The sequence below is a fragment of the Etheostoma cragini genome, chromosome 9 (genome assembly GCF_013103735.1).
Source record: "Etheostoma cragini isolate CJK2018 chromosome 9, CSU_Ecrag_1.0, whole genome shotgun sequence".
NCBI lineage: Eukaryota > Metazoa > Chordata > Actinopteri > Perciformes > Percidae > Etheostoma > Etheostoma cragini.
In genome coordinates this window covers 20,244,483-20,261,005 of record NC_048415.1, presented here as the reverse complement: position 1 = coordinate 20,261,005, position 16,523 = coordinate 20,244,483, and the positions used below count along the sequence as shown (strand labels likewise).

The 16,523-nt window shown below is 42.6% G+C and overlaps 2 protein-coding genes across 3 annotated transcripts in view; one reads left to right on the top strand and one right to left on the bottom strand.

Moving 5' to 3' along the window:
* zyg11 (zyg-11 homolog (C. elegans)) overlaps positions 1-7,238 on the top strand; it is an 8,880-nt gene extending 1,642 nt beyond the window's left edge. Inside the window, exons 3-18 of the mRNA XM_034881152.1 lie at positions 146-357; positions 463-780; positions 952-1,065; positions 1,174-1,290; positions 1,379-1,519; positions 1,807-1,983; positions 2,647-2,711; positions 2,837-2,936; positions 3,031-3,081; positions 3,186-3,347; positions 3,496-3,543; positions 3,645-3,842; positions 3,950-4,002; positions 4,736-4,833; positions 4,975-5,167; positions 5,254-7,238. Of these exons, the coding sequence (XP_034737043.1) occupies positions 146-357; positions 463-780; positions 952-1,065; positions 1,174-1,290; positions 1,379-1,519; positions 1,807-1,983; positions 2,647-2,711; positions 2,837-2,936; positions 3,031-3,081; positions 3,186-3,347; positions 3,496-3,543; positions 3,645-3,842; positions 3,950-4,002; positions 4,736-4,833; positions 4,975-5,167; positions 5,254-5,260 (2,054 nt within the window). The 3' untranslated portion in view covers positions 5,261-7,238. The remainder of the gene's footprint in view (positions 1-145; positions 358-462; positions 781-951; positions 1,066-1,173; positions 1,291-1,378; positions 1,520-1,806; positions 1,984-2,646; positions 2,712-2,836; positions 2,937-3,030; positions 3,082-3,185; positions 3,348-3,495; positions 3,544-3,644; positions 3,843-3,949; positions 4,003-4,735; positions 4,834-4,974; positions 5,168-5,253) is intronic.
* A 266-nt stretch (positions 7,239-7,504) lies between these two features.
* On the bottom strand, positions 7,505-13,562 carry echdc2 (enoyl CoA hydratase domain containing 2). 2 transcript variants are annotated; one of them, XM_034881165.1, is made up of 11 exons: positions 13,221-13,560; positions 12,139-12,206; positions 11,980-12,067; positions 11,797-11,883; positions 11,582-11,674; positions 10,031-10,087; positions 9,870-9,932; positions 9,645-9,769; positions 7,879-7,929; positions 7,760-7,807; positions 7,505-7,608 (listed from the first exon to the last, which is right to left on the bottom strand). In XM_034881165.1, exons 1-11 carry the CDS (start codon positions 13,450-13,452, stop codon positions 7,531-7,533), a joined length of 990 nt encoding a protein of 329 aa, XP_034737056.1. In that variant the 5' UTR covers positions 13,453-13,560; the 3' UTR covers positions 7,505-7,530. The 2 variants fall into 2 exon arrangements, with proteins under 2 accessions (XP_034737056.1, XP_034737058.1); XM_034881167.1 differs by lacking the exons at positions 11,582-11,674; positions 11,797-11,883 and having other exon boundaries at positions 13,221-13,562.
* Between the last annotated feature and the right edge of the window lie 2,961 nt (positions 13,563-16,523).

Genomic DNA, 16,523 nt, shown 5'->3' with positions numbered 1-16,523 from the left:
CCCCCCTCCTATGGCAACGCGTACTATCTGTCACCTATATCAAAACCCTTCAGTTGGGAAATGAAGGCAGTATTGTGCAAGTTGTTCTTCTCAGTTGTGCGTGAAAACCAAAGATTATACTTGAATCGAGTTCATTCCACCACAGGTCTGTTGAATGACAGCACAGTGGGTGTATTTCGGCACTGTCAATACCTGCGGCTGAGACGAGCATGCATCCGTACAGCACGTATCTCCGCAGAGGCCTTTCAGAAGGCCCTCTGCCCTCACAGACTGTTGGAGCTGGATGCTGCTCGGGTCAATGCAGACCTCACTATTCCTGATATTCTACAGGGACTAGCCACCAATAAATATTGCCAGGTAAAGTGAGAGAATGTCAACTTGTGTGAATAAAAACAAAATATGTCGAACCACCCTTTCCTACTTGATATTAAAATAAACATTCCTCCCTCAAACATGCTACAGGAGTCCCTCCAGCGACTTGTCTTAACAGGTCTCACCATGTCCTCTCTGGAGGAACCGATCCTGTATCCCTTCAGCTCCCTCCAGGGCCTCCGCTCCCTCTCTCTAGCCAACGTAGATTTCTACGACTCCGGGCTTGTGGACGTGTGTTCCCTGCCTCGGCTGGAGAGCCTCGATCTCTCCAACACTTCAGTTACCAACCTGAGCCCACTGCTGGGCCTGAAGGAGCGGCTGCGCTCACTAACACTGCACCAGCTGAAAAGGCTGGAGATGAGCACTGCTCAGCTGCTGGGAGTCATTGGCCAGTTGGATGTATTGCAGGTTAGTAGAAGGAGGACGTTTTACACTACGTGTCTACTATTAAACCTGTTTTTATTCGATTGATTTTTGCTGAGAAGAGCACTTTCTCTGTGATTTCACCATCCACAGCTTCTTTGTTTGTTTTTTAACTAAAATACTATTGTGTGTTTGTGTGAAACATAACTGATGCAGCACCTGGACATCAGTGATGATAAGCAGTTTACCTCTGACGTGGCTCGTCAACTGCTTGGACAGCCAGGAATCCTTCCTGCTCTGGTTTCCCTGGATGTGTCAGGAAGGAAACAGGTGTGTGTTTTATGTTGATCTATCTATCTATCTATCTATCTATCTACACAAATAGATTAGCAGGCTTTAGAGCGAAGTTGTCATTTCTCACATGTGTGAACATTACAGGTGACTGATGCAGCCATCAAGGCATTTGTTGAGAAGAGACCAGGGATGACCTTTGTGGGACTTCTGGCCACAGATGCTGGATTTTCGGACTTTCTCTCTGGAGAAGGAAATCTAAAGGTAGCTATAGATGTGTACTTTAACACAGACAACACTGTGCGTAGAAATCCAGGTTTGCTACAGTAAACTGTCTTTTCTGTGTAAACAGGTAACAGGAGAAGCCAACGAGACACAGATCTGCGAGGCCTTGCGTCGCTACAGTGAGAGGGAAGGTTTTGTGAGAGAAGCTCTGTTTCATCTGTTCGGCCTGACCCATGTCATGGAGAAACCCAGGCCCGACATCCTCAAGGTGAGCCCGCAGTATTCTACTTTGAAAATAAGTAATTGTCCTTATTTCATTAAGATTTTTTTCCCCCTTATCTCTAAGAAAATATGTAGATTATCGTATTATATTGTTTGATCATGGTTCAGATCCTAATCAGATTTAAATCTGAAGCATGACGCAATGGAGCGTCAAGTTTCCTTTTTTAAGAATATTACGTCAAAGCCCCACAACCCCGACTCCATGTCCGCACACTTAGAGTTTCTCATCTGTCTCACTTAAATAATCTTAATTCCTTCTCTTGTATTTTGCAGCTGGTAGTGCTGGGTATGAAGAATCACCCTGCGACTCTGAATGTCCAGCTGGCAGCCAGTGCCTGTGTGTTCAACCTGACGAAGCAGGACCTGGCAGCAGGAATGCCAGTGCGACTGTTGAGCACCGTCACTCAGCTGCTACTGGAGGCCATGAGGATGTTCCCCAACCACCAGCAGGTAGCGTCATGTCTAGAGCTGTAACAACTAGAGATGGTCCAATACCTTTCTTTGCTTCCCGAAACAGATTCTGATACCTGAACTTGCATATCGGCCAATACCGAGTGTTTCATATATTTTATTATATTAGCTGTATACTACTATCCCTGTATGGATGGGATATGATTTCTATATTTTTTGTCCGTCAGGCTCAGGTTAAACTCTTTGTGAAACATGAACAAACACATACAATGAACAGTACTTCCCGATACCAATACCAGCGTTTTAAGGAACATCTCTAGTAGCAATTCAAAATTTTGCTGCACAATTAATTGTCTCAGAAATAATTTTGATTAACAGTATAATTGTCTCTCAGTCAAATTGAAAAAATATTTATTTTATTTCTTTCTTTTTTAAACAAAATAAAGTATCCTTGTTCTGTGACCCAGATAGTGTAGTCACACAGGGACACAGCCTATGACGGAAACCACGCCTCTTTATTATCATAAAACCATAGAAATATTTTCCCAATTACAAACCCAAAATACCAACTCAGACATGAGCTAATATTTTGTAGACACATGTTACTGGGCCTGTATAGTAGAACCCGGTGATAAGAAGAGAAAAGTACAATAACAGATTGTGTGAGGTCCATGACGGCTGCTTTCATTTCTCTGTCTGTAGCTGCAGAAGAATTGCCTGCTGTCTCTGTGCAGCGATCGCATTTTGCAGGAAGTTCCATTCAACAGGTGAGAAATGAAAATATAAAAGATTAAAGCAGGAAACCAAATAGTCCAATAATTATCCGGTCTTAACATAAAACAAAATTGGTCAAAGGTGTTCAGTTTTTTTTTTTTCTTTCCCTGTTTGCAAGGTTTGAAGCTGCCAAACTAGTGATGCAGTGGCTCTGCAACCATGAAGACCAGAACATGCAGAGGATGGCTGTGGCTATCATTTCCATACTGGCTGCAAAGGTAAATATTGCGTTCTATAAATATTACATTATGAATGCATTCTCGGCACATTAGTAGTGCTATTCCTAAACGCGGAGACGTTTGCTCTTTCCAGTTGTCCACAGAGCAGACGGCTCAGCTGGGAGCAGAGCTGTTCATCGTGAAGGTAAAGTTTCCCTCCCACTCTTTTCTCTTCCACCTTTTAATAATTTACCAAAGAAAAGGCACACCTTTATTGCTCACATGCCCCCCTCCTCCCACCCCTTCCAGCAACTGCTCCACATTGTGCACCAGAAGGCTACTCAGGGTGTGGTGGACGCCACCCTCAAATTTACACTGAGTGCACTCTGGAACCTCACTGATGAATCCCCAACAACCTGCCGCCATTTTATTGAGAACCAGGGCCTGGACTTGTTTATTAAAGTTCTAGAGGTAGGTACACAGAAGGGTCAACGTGTAAATGAACAACAACATGGACCAGATTACCATACTAGTTAATCATCACATACACACACAAGTACTCTCTAGAAGTGTGTGCGTTTGGTGCGGGCTGACTCAATGTTGTTTTTTTCCCGTGCAGTCCTTCCCCAAAGAGTCCTCTATTCAGCAGAAGGTTCTCGGTCTGCTGGTTGGTTTACAGCTTTCTTATTACCCTTTAGAAAAATGGAAAGTTGAACACATTTACAAGTATTAAAAGACAAATTATTTCCTTTTCCCCTTGTTGTGTAGAACAACATAGCAGAGGTCGGGGAGCTGCATGTGGAGCTGATGGTGCAGGGGTTCTTGGACCACATCAGCACCCTGCTGCACAGCCCAGAGGTGGAGGTCAGCTACTTCGCCGCGGGCATCCTTGCACATCTGACGTCCCGAGGAGAGGAAGCCTGGACGCTCAGCCCCAAGCTTCGATCCACACTGCTGGAACAACTGGTAGGAATCAGCAGAAACGACTCAAACTCCTAAACACACAGATACGTGCACACAGTTATTTTAAAAAGGTTATGTGAATCTTTTTTTGTATTTGTGTCACTCTCCAGCATGATGTCATTATGAAGTGGCCTGCACCTGAGTGTGAAATGGTGGCCTACAGGTGAGATGCAGATTTTTCTACAGTAAAGCAGAAAAACCCATTGCATCAAAGCAAGTAGGCCTGTATATTGCACCTATGTTATGTTATGTTATAACCTGATTTAGCAGTGGTTGTGAAACAAATTAAGTTTTACCTACGGTATATCAGGTCTGTACAGTTCATTTTCATACAGAGCGCTTTAAAAAACAAGTGGGTAAGACTGTTCTTTTATATTGAGCATACAGATATTGGGCGTTTCTTTAAAACTATAGACATTAAGGGCGTTACAAGGAATCGTTGCATCGATGCATCGTAAGGTGGACCAGGTCGATTCTGACAGACCATAATCGGAAATTGTTCATTTTCCGCTAACTGCTGTTTTGGTTTCGCCTTTTGTCTGCTGTGTTCAGATTCCTCTCCATTCAAGGAGTTCATATACAGTATATCTGACCGCTTGAATTTGTTGATGAAAACCATGCGTAGGTCTATATATATATATATATATATATATATATATATATATATATATATATATATATATATATATATATATATATATATATAACATTGAGAAAGTGAGACATCATGATTTCAAACCATATTGAATCGTTGACAGGATATTTGTAATCAAATTGAATCGTGAGACCATTGAAGATTGACACCCCTAAGAGACACTGTCAAAACATCAACATGAATATGTGACACAGAGTACATTAGTACATACTAAAATATATTCTTATTGTCTCTCCTTTAGGTCATTTAACCCCTTCTTTCCCCTACTGGAGTGCTTTCACACCCCCGGGGTCCAGCTGTGGGCGGCCTGGGCCATGCAGCATGTCTGCAGCAAGAACGGTGAGACAGATTACACGCACATACGGAACCATTTGTTATTCCAGTTTTATGAGTGAGCTCATTCACAGATAATTTACTGAAATCTGTCTAGGCAGTTACTCATTCACCAACCCATGTTGTATTCACCCCTTGTTTTCGCAGCCGCACGCTACTGCAGCATGTTGTTGGAGGAGGGCGGCCTGCAGCAGCTGGAGCTGGTTCATACACACCCACAGACCCACAAAGACGTCAAACTGTTGGCTAAGAGCATTCTGGAGAGCCTGCAGCGCCACAGAGCCCGCACCGGTCAGCCTGCACACAAGTCACCGGCTGCTGCCACAAAAACCTCACCGAGGTAAAGACCCGTACACTAGTGGTCATTTGTTCCGTCGGTCTCACAATAGCTGGAGGATTTTCATTCTTTTACATTTTCTCTTTCAGAAAATGAGGCTCCCCAACCCACCACAGAGGGGATTAGTGTGTTGTGTGTGTGCATACCCCACGCACTAACACACAATTTATCAAGAATCCCAGGAAAGTAAACAGTAAAGGATGGAGACTACGCATTTCTTTGCACACACACTAAATCTATTTATTTTCTTTGTTTGTTTCAAAACTGAAATATTTCTATGTGTGCTAATGTTGTGATAAAAAAATGTAAGTTTTAGAACTGTTGGTTTTTGAAGCTTAAATCTCAACTTGAGGTTTGTGTCTGTGCTGGCTCAATAGTCTGACATCGGCATGTTAATGATTTTTGTACCTAGCAAAAAAAAAGTGCAAACCCACAAAACTCAGTTTGGGATTGATCCCCCAGAAGCTCTGCTGAGGGCAATACCACAGAAATAGAAAGAGTAGAATGGGCATTCAAATGAATTTAGCAGGATGGTCAGAGCAACGGCCATTTTTATGTGCACCATTGCCAATGCAAAGAACTGTGACTGTATTTCAATAGAAATAGAACGTTCAACTAGTCCAATGACCAAGGCAAACCGTTCGATGTCTGTTCTACTCTCATTGTATTTCTATGGTTGACATCCTGGGGCTCCTGTATGTTACTGAGGGCTCTCTGGCTGTCTGAATTGGTCGATTAAGCTCTTTAGATATACACACACACACACACACACAACACTTCTGTGAGCTCAAGCATGCCAGAGTTTAAATGCTTGTACTGTTCATTTTAGGAATGGCTGCTTAACGCCTCTGGGTCCTCAATACTGCTGTTGCTCTCTTTATTTAGTCTTATATCAGCTAAAAGCTAGCTTTAATTTGATGTGACAAGACACATGCCTAGGGTGTGTTCAGTGGGGTTTGGATGTCCCGAACATTAAAAGATGAAAACCTACATTTTTGGAGAGGTTATATCTCTTTGAGAAGCTCCATTGCATTTTTCTTTCCCAAACATTCAGTGGCAAAGCCAGCAGTGCTGTGATCAAGATCCAGAGTAGAATAATTTCAAATGATGCCATCAATTGTGTCCACTTTGAACACATGTTGCAATAATGATGGGGTCAGTATATTCATGATGGTTGTACATGTATTTTCTTTGAGATGCTTGTTTATATATTGGTATGTTTGCTGTGCTTTCCACTGCGTCTTAAAGACACAGACAGAGACAGCACTTTGGTGTGAGCATGTGTGTACTTCCTGTACGTCTGTACAAATAGCTGCAGCTTAAGAGTGTATGTAATTTGTACATAATAGAAAAGGATACAAAAAGTAATTGTTTGTTCAAGACTGGTTGGATCTGTTTGCATGGAACTTATTATAATCCATGTTCTATAGTTTATCTGAGAATTATGATTATAGAACAAAGTGAAAAGAGAAGAAACATTGTTTACCTTGAAAAAGTGGGGATGTCATTAGAAATGTAGAGTATGTTACTGTACTGAAATGACTGGCTGTGTGACAGTACTCTCCTCCAGGATGCCATTTTATTAGATACTCTTCTACTGTCCAGAGACGGCCGCCATTTGCTGTAGCAGATGCAGATGCCAGATGCCCACAATCTCCTTTTTTTCATTGGAGGTATTGATTCCCAGCATCATAAACTATGCAATCAAAACTAATGTTGCGTTACAAACTTCTGTCTAACCCCTTATACAACATTTTTTAGGCAAAGTGGATTTTGGTTTAAGTAGGAATGATAGTGACAGGTCAGAGGACTTGTATAGCTTATATATATGAATATATTCGGCTATGAACTGGTACCCTAAAACAGCTGTTAGCAAAACCTCTATCACCTCATCTGCTCAGTAAATCAGTTGTATAAGCTTGCTAATTACGCATGTGTCCTGAGCTGATCTCATCAGTTTAGAGAAGGGCAAAGAGCAGCAGATAACACCGAATCAGTTTGTCTTTTCTGTTGCTCCTGATGTGTTGGGATTGTTTAGTAGAAAGGCCAGTTTAATTATTACAAGAGTTTAAAATAAGGTGGAAGATACAAAAAGTAAAGATGCTGTGTATGTCTGCTATGACTGGGTCATGTTGCTGATGACAGTTTGGAAATAAAGAATGTACATTCCCATAGACTGGAGATGACCGTTGACTTTTTATTTCAAATATAAGATTCACATGTTCAATAATCAGCGTACTTTTGTGCCATAGTTTTGATCAAAGTCTCATCCTGAATGTCACAAACGAAACACAACACACACACACACACACAATCAACGGCTGTTGAATATTGAATATCAGAGAAATCCAATAGTGCGAAAGAGTTTATTCCCCAATGTACCGCGGGGGTCTCTTCTCTATGAAGGCAGCCATTCCCTCCTGTCTGTCCCGTGTGGGGATGACCTGAAAACACAGTAAGGGTTACAGCGGAGTGACTGCAGACAGCCGCCGAGGGTTTCACAAGCATCAAGAGAGGGACTCACTTCTGACTCGCAACAATCATGTGCAAAGGTGTAGTATTTTCAAAACATTAAATAAGTACTGGAAGTCTCACCCGAGCGTAACACATCCTCTCTATTGCCATTGCTGAACTCATGTCAACCTGGAAGAGATAGATTTCAGTCACTACCGTCCCTGATGTTTGAAGATAAAAATCTATGAATCCCAATGTACCTCGATGCCTCGGTTAATTGCCTCTTTTGCCAGCCGCACAGCAATAGGAGCCTGGGCCACAAATGAAAAAGTTAAGACTCTGATGGTATCAATAATACACCATCTTACTGACAGCCATCACCATGAAAGTTAAACATACCCAGCACAAAAATAGAGGACTAACCCAGACAAGAAAAACAAATACAACATACAGTATATTAAGCTGATTCACACAACATTTATTTTAAATAAGTGCTGTGCAAAGGATCTAATTTATGCCGCTAAGAAGAGTGGGTAATGATTCTAAAGTTACTTTAGATAGGTAAAAGAAACTTTGAAGACCATAAATTTGAAAGGGTTACATTTGAGAAGGTATGTGGTGTGGTGGTAGAATAGGTTAGCCCTGCCCTAACCCCCCACAGGCCCACCTGCAGCCCCAAAGCAGTTCACCTAGGGGAAAGACTGGCATTTACAACAGAAAGCGTTGGAAAGACGTGTTATGGAGGGTCTATTGAAAGAAACAGATGAGTTTCATTAGAGGGAACGTAGGAATGTTTGTACTAAAACTCAGGATATCGTGGCCTCGATAGCACGGATCCTGACCACTGCTTTTTTTATCTGTCTTTCTTGCAGGAGGGGGGGGGGGGGGGGGACCAAGAAGCCTATGAAAGTAAATCAGATTCGGAAATTTAAAAAGCCATTGAATTTCTAGCACTACTTAACTATGCATTGAAATTACGTATCTGAATTTTTTGCCTCTGAATTTTACTGGTCAAATTTTCAACAACTAATTTTCACCTTTATTTTTTTTATTTTCATACAGTGCAGTCAAAATCACAAATTCAACGTAAAAAACATTCAATGTACCAAATTCAGATGCAAAATACAATGTATATATTTTATATATTTATATTCAAATTCAACGGGCCAATTTCAGCTTAAAAAAATGGATGTTTAAAATTCAGTGTTACCATCCGGGAACCCAGGGAAAAGCAATTGATTCCAGAATCAAGTTTAAGTTAAATCAGGTTTATTTCCTCACTCCTTTGTTTAAAAAACAAAACATAATGATCCATTATTAGATAACCAGCAACCTGTGGTTATCTGTTTTTTTTTTGTTAAAAAGCTCCACAAGAGATTGCGGGAGTAACGTAACTCGTCCATGAGTCTATTGAGAGAGCTCCAGCTGACAGCGGGGTCAGAGCATCTCTGGACGCCCGACGAGCGAGCGATCCTGGCCTCCACTTCAGACTGGAGTCCGACAACATCGGAGCAAATGTGCAATCGGCGATCCATTTTCATAAAACTGCCCATATTCAAATTCTGCACAGTTGATTTCACGCATAACAATGTCTCAAAAGGGAATTTAGTGATTAAATAGCAGAAAAAATAGTTGTAGCTTCTATGGATTTTTCTCTACATTTTCCTGATGGTACTTACATAAGATTTTCTATGCAGGACTTTTACTTGTAACAAGAGTAGTTTTACAGTGTGGAATGAGTGTTTTTACTTAAGTAAAGGATCTGAATACTTTTAGGTGTGCGTTGCTATTTGTGGTCCATTCCTCTACTCAACAGCCACTCTTGCTCTGCCAACTGCGGGCATATGAACTGGAGTGAAAGAAATATGGAGCAACAGAGGCCTGGAGAGAGGGAGGAGTCAGAGAAGATAGGTGGATGAAAAGAGAGAAAGTCAAGGAGGAGGAGGCGGTGAGAGAGCAGGTGCCTGCCTGGAGAAGGCGGGATGCATTAGTATCTGAGTGAAAAAGTGTGTGTTTGTGTGCTCACCTGTGGCAGTATCTCTCTGGCCAGGCTGGATGCCTCTCTGTAGGCAGCGTCTCCTGTCTGGTTCTGTTCTACAGCTCTATTTACAAGCCCCATCTCCAGAGCTGCCTGACCTCCCACACGCTTACCTGGTAACAGACACACACAGACAGACAGACAGAGAGAGTGTGTGATACATGATAAGCGTCCTGTGTGCGCAACAAAATGTCAGCATTCCTGTAACACCACCTGTGAAGATGAGCTCTTTGGCCAGAGTGATGCCGACTGTCCGCGGCAACCGCTGACTGCCCCCTGCAGGACAGACCGCTTCCAGGTCAACTTCTCACAGCGGCTTAGTATCTCTACTTAAACATTCAGTATTTTGCAATGTCAATCTCTTTTTGTCTTACCCGCCCCTGGAAGCAGCCCCCGTGTCGTCTCAATCAGACCCATCTGTGCAGAATAGGCTGAGAAAAACACACACACACACACACACACACACACACACACACAGAGGACAGTTGAAGGTCTGTACTGCTGAGGGCGAGGGCGTAAAGTCTGACTGATGCCTCTGTCAGGGCAACAGATGCAAACACCTGCTCACATAGCTCATTAGCGCTCAGCCAATCAGCTGCCACGACCAATTTAACCAATCACCTGTAAAGTCACCTCCATGAACAGCTGGGCAGATGTATCCAGCTATCATTAGTCCCTGAGCTCAGCACCCGAACATTAATACTGGGTGAACAGGAACAACAACACGCTTGTTTTTAGCATAACCGCTATGGGGTCTTATTGTGGATTTCTATTTTTATATTTAAAAATAGAAAAAGCTTTAAAAAAAAATGTAACCCCTTAACATTGAGTTTTACTTTTTATTTTCCCTTAAGTAGCTTTAGGTTGTTAAAAAGCATCCTTTTCCACAGTTTGCCAGTATCATATACAGTATGTTCTGTACAGGCTTGCTCCAACTAGTAATACAATATGTGATCTTTACACAACAGGTAATAATATTAATTATGATGCCTGGAATACTCTATTTGTCTTGTGCATTATTTATACACATTTCCTGAGTTTTCTAACCAAAGGAAATCTTGAAAATCTCCAAAATTGAGTTGAGATGTTTACTTAATAGTAGTCTCGCATTGCCAGACCTTCCGGCGAGCCCACACAACATTCTGGGATAGGAGAAAAACGTGCTCTGGTCAATTGTCAGCGCTAATCACTAATGGAGCAACGACGCCTCTGCAAAATAGTCTTAGGAGGGAATTTGTTTTGGTTGAACATACGTAGGGAGGAACGCTCTGGAATTAAAATGGCTGTTGAGTGTGGGATGAGAATTTTACTTTAAAAAAAAAGAGTGGATGTAATTTGATTGTAGGTTCTAGCTTGGCGGATGTTTCCTAAATCAACTGTCGATATAGACTAACCTAGTATAGTAACAATAGTAACAATTAGGGCTTGAACTTTTTCAAATCTTTTTCTTTATCACATAATCCGATGATTATTTTTCCTTTTATTGAATTATTGGTTTGTCAATAAATGCCAACAATCTGAATAATAGGCTAAGATAGAAGATTCTGTCCTGACCCTTTATAACCAAGTAATGCTTACTCCCATTATCACAGGGCTATAGAGCTGCGAGAACTTTGAAAAACCTTTTATTTCACAGTTCTTGAAAATACTGTAAGATCCACTGCTCTAATCTACACTGGTGGTATGAGAGAGTTGTCAATCTAGAAAAATGATCTTAAATGGCTGCCGCTATCTTCCATTTTCCACTTGGGACTCAACCACTGATCTGATATGACTGGACTGGTGAAAGCTGGGAAGAGAACATGATATCCCCATCATACACAATCAACATCTTCTGAAGGGCAGGGAGAAGAATATGAAATATACTCGAGCAATGCAGACTCATCCAGCTCAGTGTTGGTAGGCGAGGGTCAGAGGTCACTCACCAGCGGTGCGGAGGTCACAGGCTAAGGCCAGCTCCAGACCGCCTCCCAGGGCAACGCCGTCCATCGCCGCGATGGTTGGCATGGGCAACGATGCTGCCAGGGCATTACAATGAACAGAGGAGGGTTCACAGATGCATATACGTAATGTGCACTTTCAGGGCCTGACTCCTGGGAGAAAACCGCTCACTCTCAGCATTTTAGGCTCTTTTTCTTACCTATCTGAGTCATGAGGGATCGAAGGCTGTGAACAAACAGATCAGACTGACGGTGGTTCATCTGAGCTCTCTCTTTCAGGTCGGCACCTGTGATTACACACACACCATCGCATATCATTAAGACTGGCTTTGACCCCAAATCCAGAAGCATGTCAGGTTTCAGACGCTCCAAACAACACTTACCTGCACAGAAGACCCCCGGCACTAAACTCCTGAAGACAACCACATGAGCTGCCGAGTCATTGGACAGAGTCAACACCAGCTCCCTCATCTGCACCCAGGACACAGGGCCTCAGTCAGTGTGTGTGAGTGAGTGAGTGAGTGATGTACATGTCTACTCACCTGTGACACAAACATATGGCCCAGAGCGTTTTTTGCCTTGTGTCGGCACATCAACACCTCTACTATCCCTGAGAAGAGAGAAGTCAACAGGATGGACAGAGGGAGACAGAGAGAAACAGAGAGAGAAAGAAGGCAGCAACAACTGGTTAATTTTCATTTTTATTTAATGGATTGACTGTTGACAAATGCAAACTGTGGGTTCATCAACTACTGATGTAAGCACAGTCTGATCGCAATTAGTTAAAGAAAATAACATATTGTATGATTATGATTTAAAAAGACGCAATTATAACTGATTACATTTGTAAAACATTGGTCAATTTGTTAATATTCTGTTGACAGCAAAATAATGGGGTACAATTCTGATAATCAATTACTGATAAATACATCCTGCCTGTCTAGTAAAGTCTAAGTAAAGAATATCTTTGGGGTTTGGGAAAGGCTCTAGGAAATTGATGTGAGCAAGATATGTTTTTACTATTTTCTGACGATTAACACACTCATTGAGAATATAGTCAAAAGCTGAATCAATAAAAGGAATTATTTTAGTTTTCGCATATCTTTCTGAAGAAAAAAACCTGACCTAACTCATCCCTTCATATTAGATCATTTTGCATGTATGCCATTGCCTTTGTATATCATTTTTTGTGTTTTTATTTAGGTACTTGGCAAGAATGGGCTTCCATAAAGTCACAGCCTTTCCAAGAAAGGTTCTGTTTCGATAGTGTTTTTTCACCTCAGAAAAGAAACTCGACTTCCTCAACTAATTTCTGCCTCATGAGAGGAAAATTCAAACTGTACAGAGAATAATTGGTAGAATCTCCTGATGTTAAACGAGACAGGACTTCCCTACAGATTTAAACCAAGTTCCCTCCATAACAACCGCCATTTTAATACGTTCCATAAACACCAGCACTTGTAGGAATATAACCTGTTCTTGAGCAAGTAAGCTAGTCTAACATGTGTGCAGTTCAGCCTGAAGGAGACACAGGCTTTACTGGAGCCTCACATGGCGGAAAGCGGCTGTCAAACACTAAATGTGTCTGTTTACAGAAGGGCGACTTTGTCGTAGTAACCATTACCAGTGTCTTCCCCCTCGAGCCGCTTTATCTCCACCTCTAACGTCCCCGGACCTGCCACCGTGTGCTGCCTGCGGCTGTGCGCCGTCAGAGGGCGACCGCCACCGGGCAGCAGTCCCGGTTCATTCCGGGGGACGCGATGGGAAGTCCCACCCTGCGTTTCCTGCCGAATCACTCCCAGCCACCGCCTCGACGAGCACATGGGCCCTGCCAGTCTGCGTAGGAGAGTTGCCATGCTGGTTGGAACCTGTTTACTAGCTTTGGAGAAGCAGGAAGAGAGGCAGGATATTTGGTGCAGGTTTGGTTTTCTTCCTCTAAGAGGAGGGACTTGGCTGCTCCTGAGTCCTGACCTTCCTTTCAAAGCAGGAGTGCTGATAACAGCTGATAACAGGTTGATACAAGGCAGTGCACCACACCACACAGCTAAAAAGCAAGATGTTATTCTTACAATTTATAATCTGTGCCTGAACTGTTGAAGTGACTTTGGTGTCGTGTTTTCACACTACCTGATACCAGTCACCATTTCACTGAGCATAGTCTTGCATTGCCAGACCTTCCTCAGCATGACTCAAAGTGAAAAATGTAAAAGTTGTTTGTTTGTTACATCCCCATTCTACACACACACTGTCCTCCAGTCATGTCTCTGGAGTATCCAGTCTTTGGCCAAACAAAACAAGTTGTTGAGGTAAGGTTTTCCGTCAGGCTGCCCATGTCTAGGCTGATCATGCATTATTTAGAATGTCTTTACAGGTTATTCAGTGAGACAGAAGCTCTGACTGATGGCACAACATTCTGAGCTGAGAGAGCCAGGCGTGTGTGGGTGTGTGTGGGTGTGTGTGTCTCCAAGGTGCATGTGGTCCAGACATTGTTATAGAAATTGACCATTTATAAAATATAACAAAGTTATTTTAGCATTCAAATACATCAGAATATATGTGCATTGATCAGATTTCTCCCCTTCTGCCACAGTGAGCACATTTTCATTGGTGTCTGGCTTTGTTTATTCTTCCTAATTGACATGGATGCAAGTGTCTGGGCAGTGAATCATATTAGTCTGTTACTGAGATATAAATGTACAGTGTGTAAGTGTTGAGTGTAGGTGGCTGTGTGCTGCAGGGTGTTGGGTCATGACAGGGTTAAGTGGGTAAAGTAAAATTAAAACTATAACCAAACTCAATAGAAACACACTAATCACAAATATATGCAACCACATAGATTCGACCATTGATCAAAGACAGATTGGATAAAACCGAAAGACAGAAACCGCTTGAGATGTGTTAAATGTGAATGTAAAACCTGACAAGGTCATTTGAGAGGTAAAGAGAGATCATTCAGATTTGAGTTAGTCTGCAGATTCTGTTGCAGGGAAGTGAAATGCCACCTGATGGATTTCAAAGGTTCTGCGTTGGAGGTCAACAAGCAGCTTAGACTTGATGTCTGGCAGGCGTGTGTATTGCTCCTCTCATGTGTACGTGCCTTGAGATGGAAATCTGATGATGGATTACGCATGAGTGACGGACACTGAATCTGATGGTTTGGGACAAACAAAACCGGTCTGTCCCCAGACAAGACACACATAATTGACACACACCACAACCGGAACTCTGAGACACACACAAGATGGGGTTTGCCTTTAATCATCAACATGACAAAGGAGAAGAGTTGTTTATTTCAGTTTGTTTCAGTGAATTTTGCATAGCATCATTCCCTGGCTTCCGCTGGACATACAGACATCTTGGACATGGCCCACTTAGACTGATGCCAACCACACAGCATTTCCCCTCCCATCAGGCAGGGGTCAGCATCGTATCAAAGGGTAGATTGGAGAAGCCTTTACTCTGTCTTGTTGCTCCTCTGCTCCCTATGCTAGCTATATCTTTTTACTATTGGCTGTTTCTTCATTACCAGCTCACAGTGTCAGTGACATAGACTACTGTAGTCCAAAAGACATGAACTCACCCCACTATCTTCCTACAGCAAACGGGTCCTCTCCTCCCATCAGAAGCTGGAGGTGACGTGTGCAGGAGGCGGTGTAGAGTGCCACAGCCTCATCAAAGCCCGGGGTTGAATTTGGGTTTGGTGACGGGGGCGCCAGGGCCGGGCATGAGTCAGAGGGAGTGAGTGGCATCCTGTTCCTGGAGCTGTCTGTCATGAGCGAGACAGCACAGTGATGAGTTCAGGGCATGTACAGTGTGTTAGTGCACCTTTGTGTCATACGTTTTAGGAAAAAGGCATTTAGTAGTTTTCTGTCTTAATCTCCAGTCCACATTCATGAACTTGATTTGTCGCCAAAAGCAATACACAATTTATGGGCTCTAAAAAAGGAGTGAAAGATATCTGTGATCTATACATGCTATTATCCTGTAAAAATGCAGTCCGCTTGGAAAGAACCAGTGACATGTCTCCTTGCTAAGATGGAGCCTCTTTGAGATGCTACTTTCAAATCTTGCTAGCTTTTCAACATTTCCAATCTTGCCTTTTAAATGTAAATGTAAATGTGCTGTATTTATATAGCGCTTTTCCAGTCTTAGCAACTGCTCAAAGCGCTTTTACATCTACAGGGAACATTCACCATTCACACACATTCATACACTGTGGCCGGCGCTGCCGTACAAGGTGCCACCTGCTCATCAGATAAACATTCACACACATTCACACTCCGATGCGCAGCACCGTGGGCAACTCGGGGTTCAGTATCTTGCCCAAGGACACTTCGACAATGACTGCAGGGGCGGGGATCGAACCACCAACCTTCCGATTGGCAGGCAACCTCTCTACCACTGAGCCACAGCCGCCCCACTTTTACACCACTAATGTGCAAATCAGCTCTTCTGATACAGTAGAACTAACAGCAACCAGCGCCTGGTGCTTTTTTAAATTTCCCTATGTCCGATTTAGCTTAGTTCTCTGTGCCATAGATCTTTTTTCAGTCTAAGAGTCTGCAGCCAGATTGGCTCTGTAAGGCTGTACTCTGGCATGTGTTGAGATAAAGTTGGCATGCTAATTTGCTCCCGATGACAAAGCTAACCTGCTGATGTTTAAGCAGTTCTAATGTTGACCATGTTCACCATCTTAATGCTGGTTTCTAATTAGCCAGCCCAGTCTCATGGCAGTTTGTGAAATGGTCACGTTATTTTAGTGGGAATGCTCTTCAGCATTCCCACTATTGTTATACAGTTCTTTATTATTTTAGTGGGAATGCTCTTCAGCATTCCCACTATTGTTATACAGTTCTTTATTTTAGTGGGAATGCTCTTCAGCATTCCCACTATTGTTATACAGTTCTTTATTATTCTTACTTCTTAT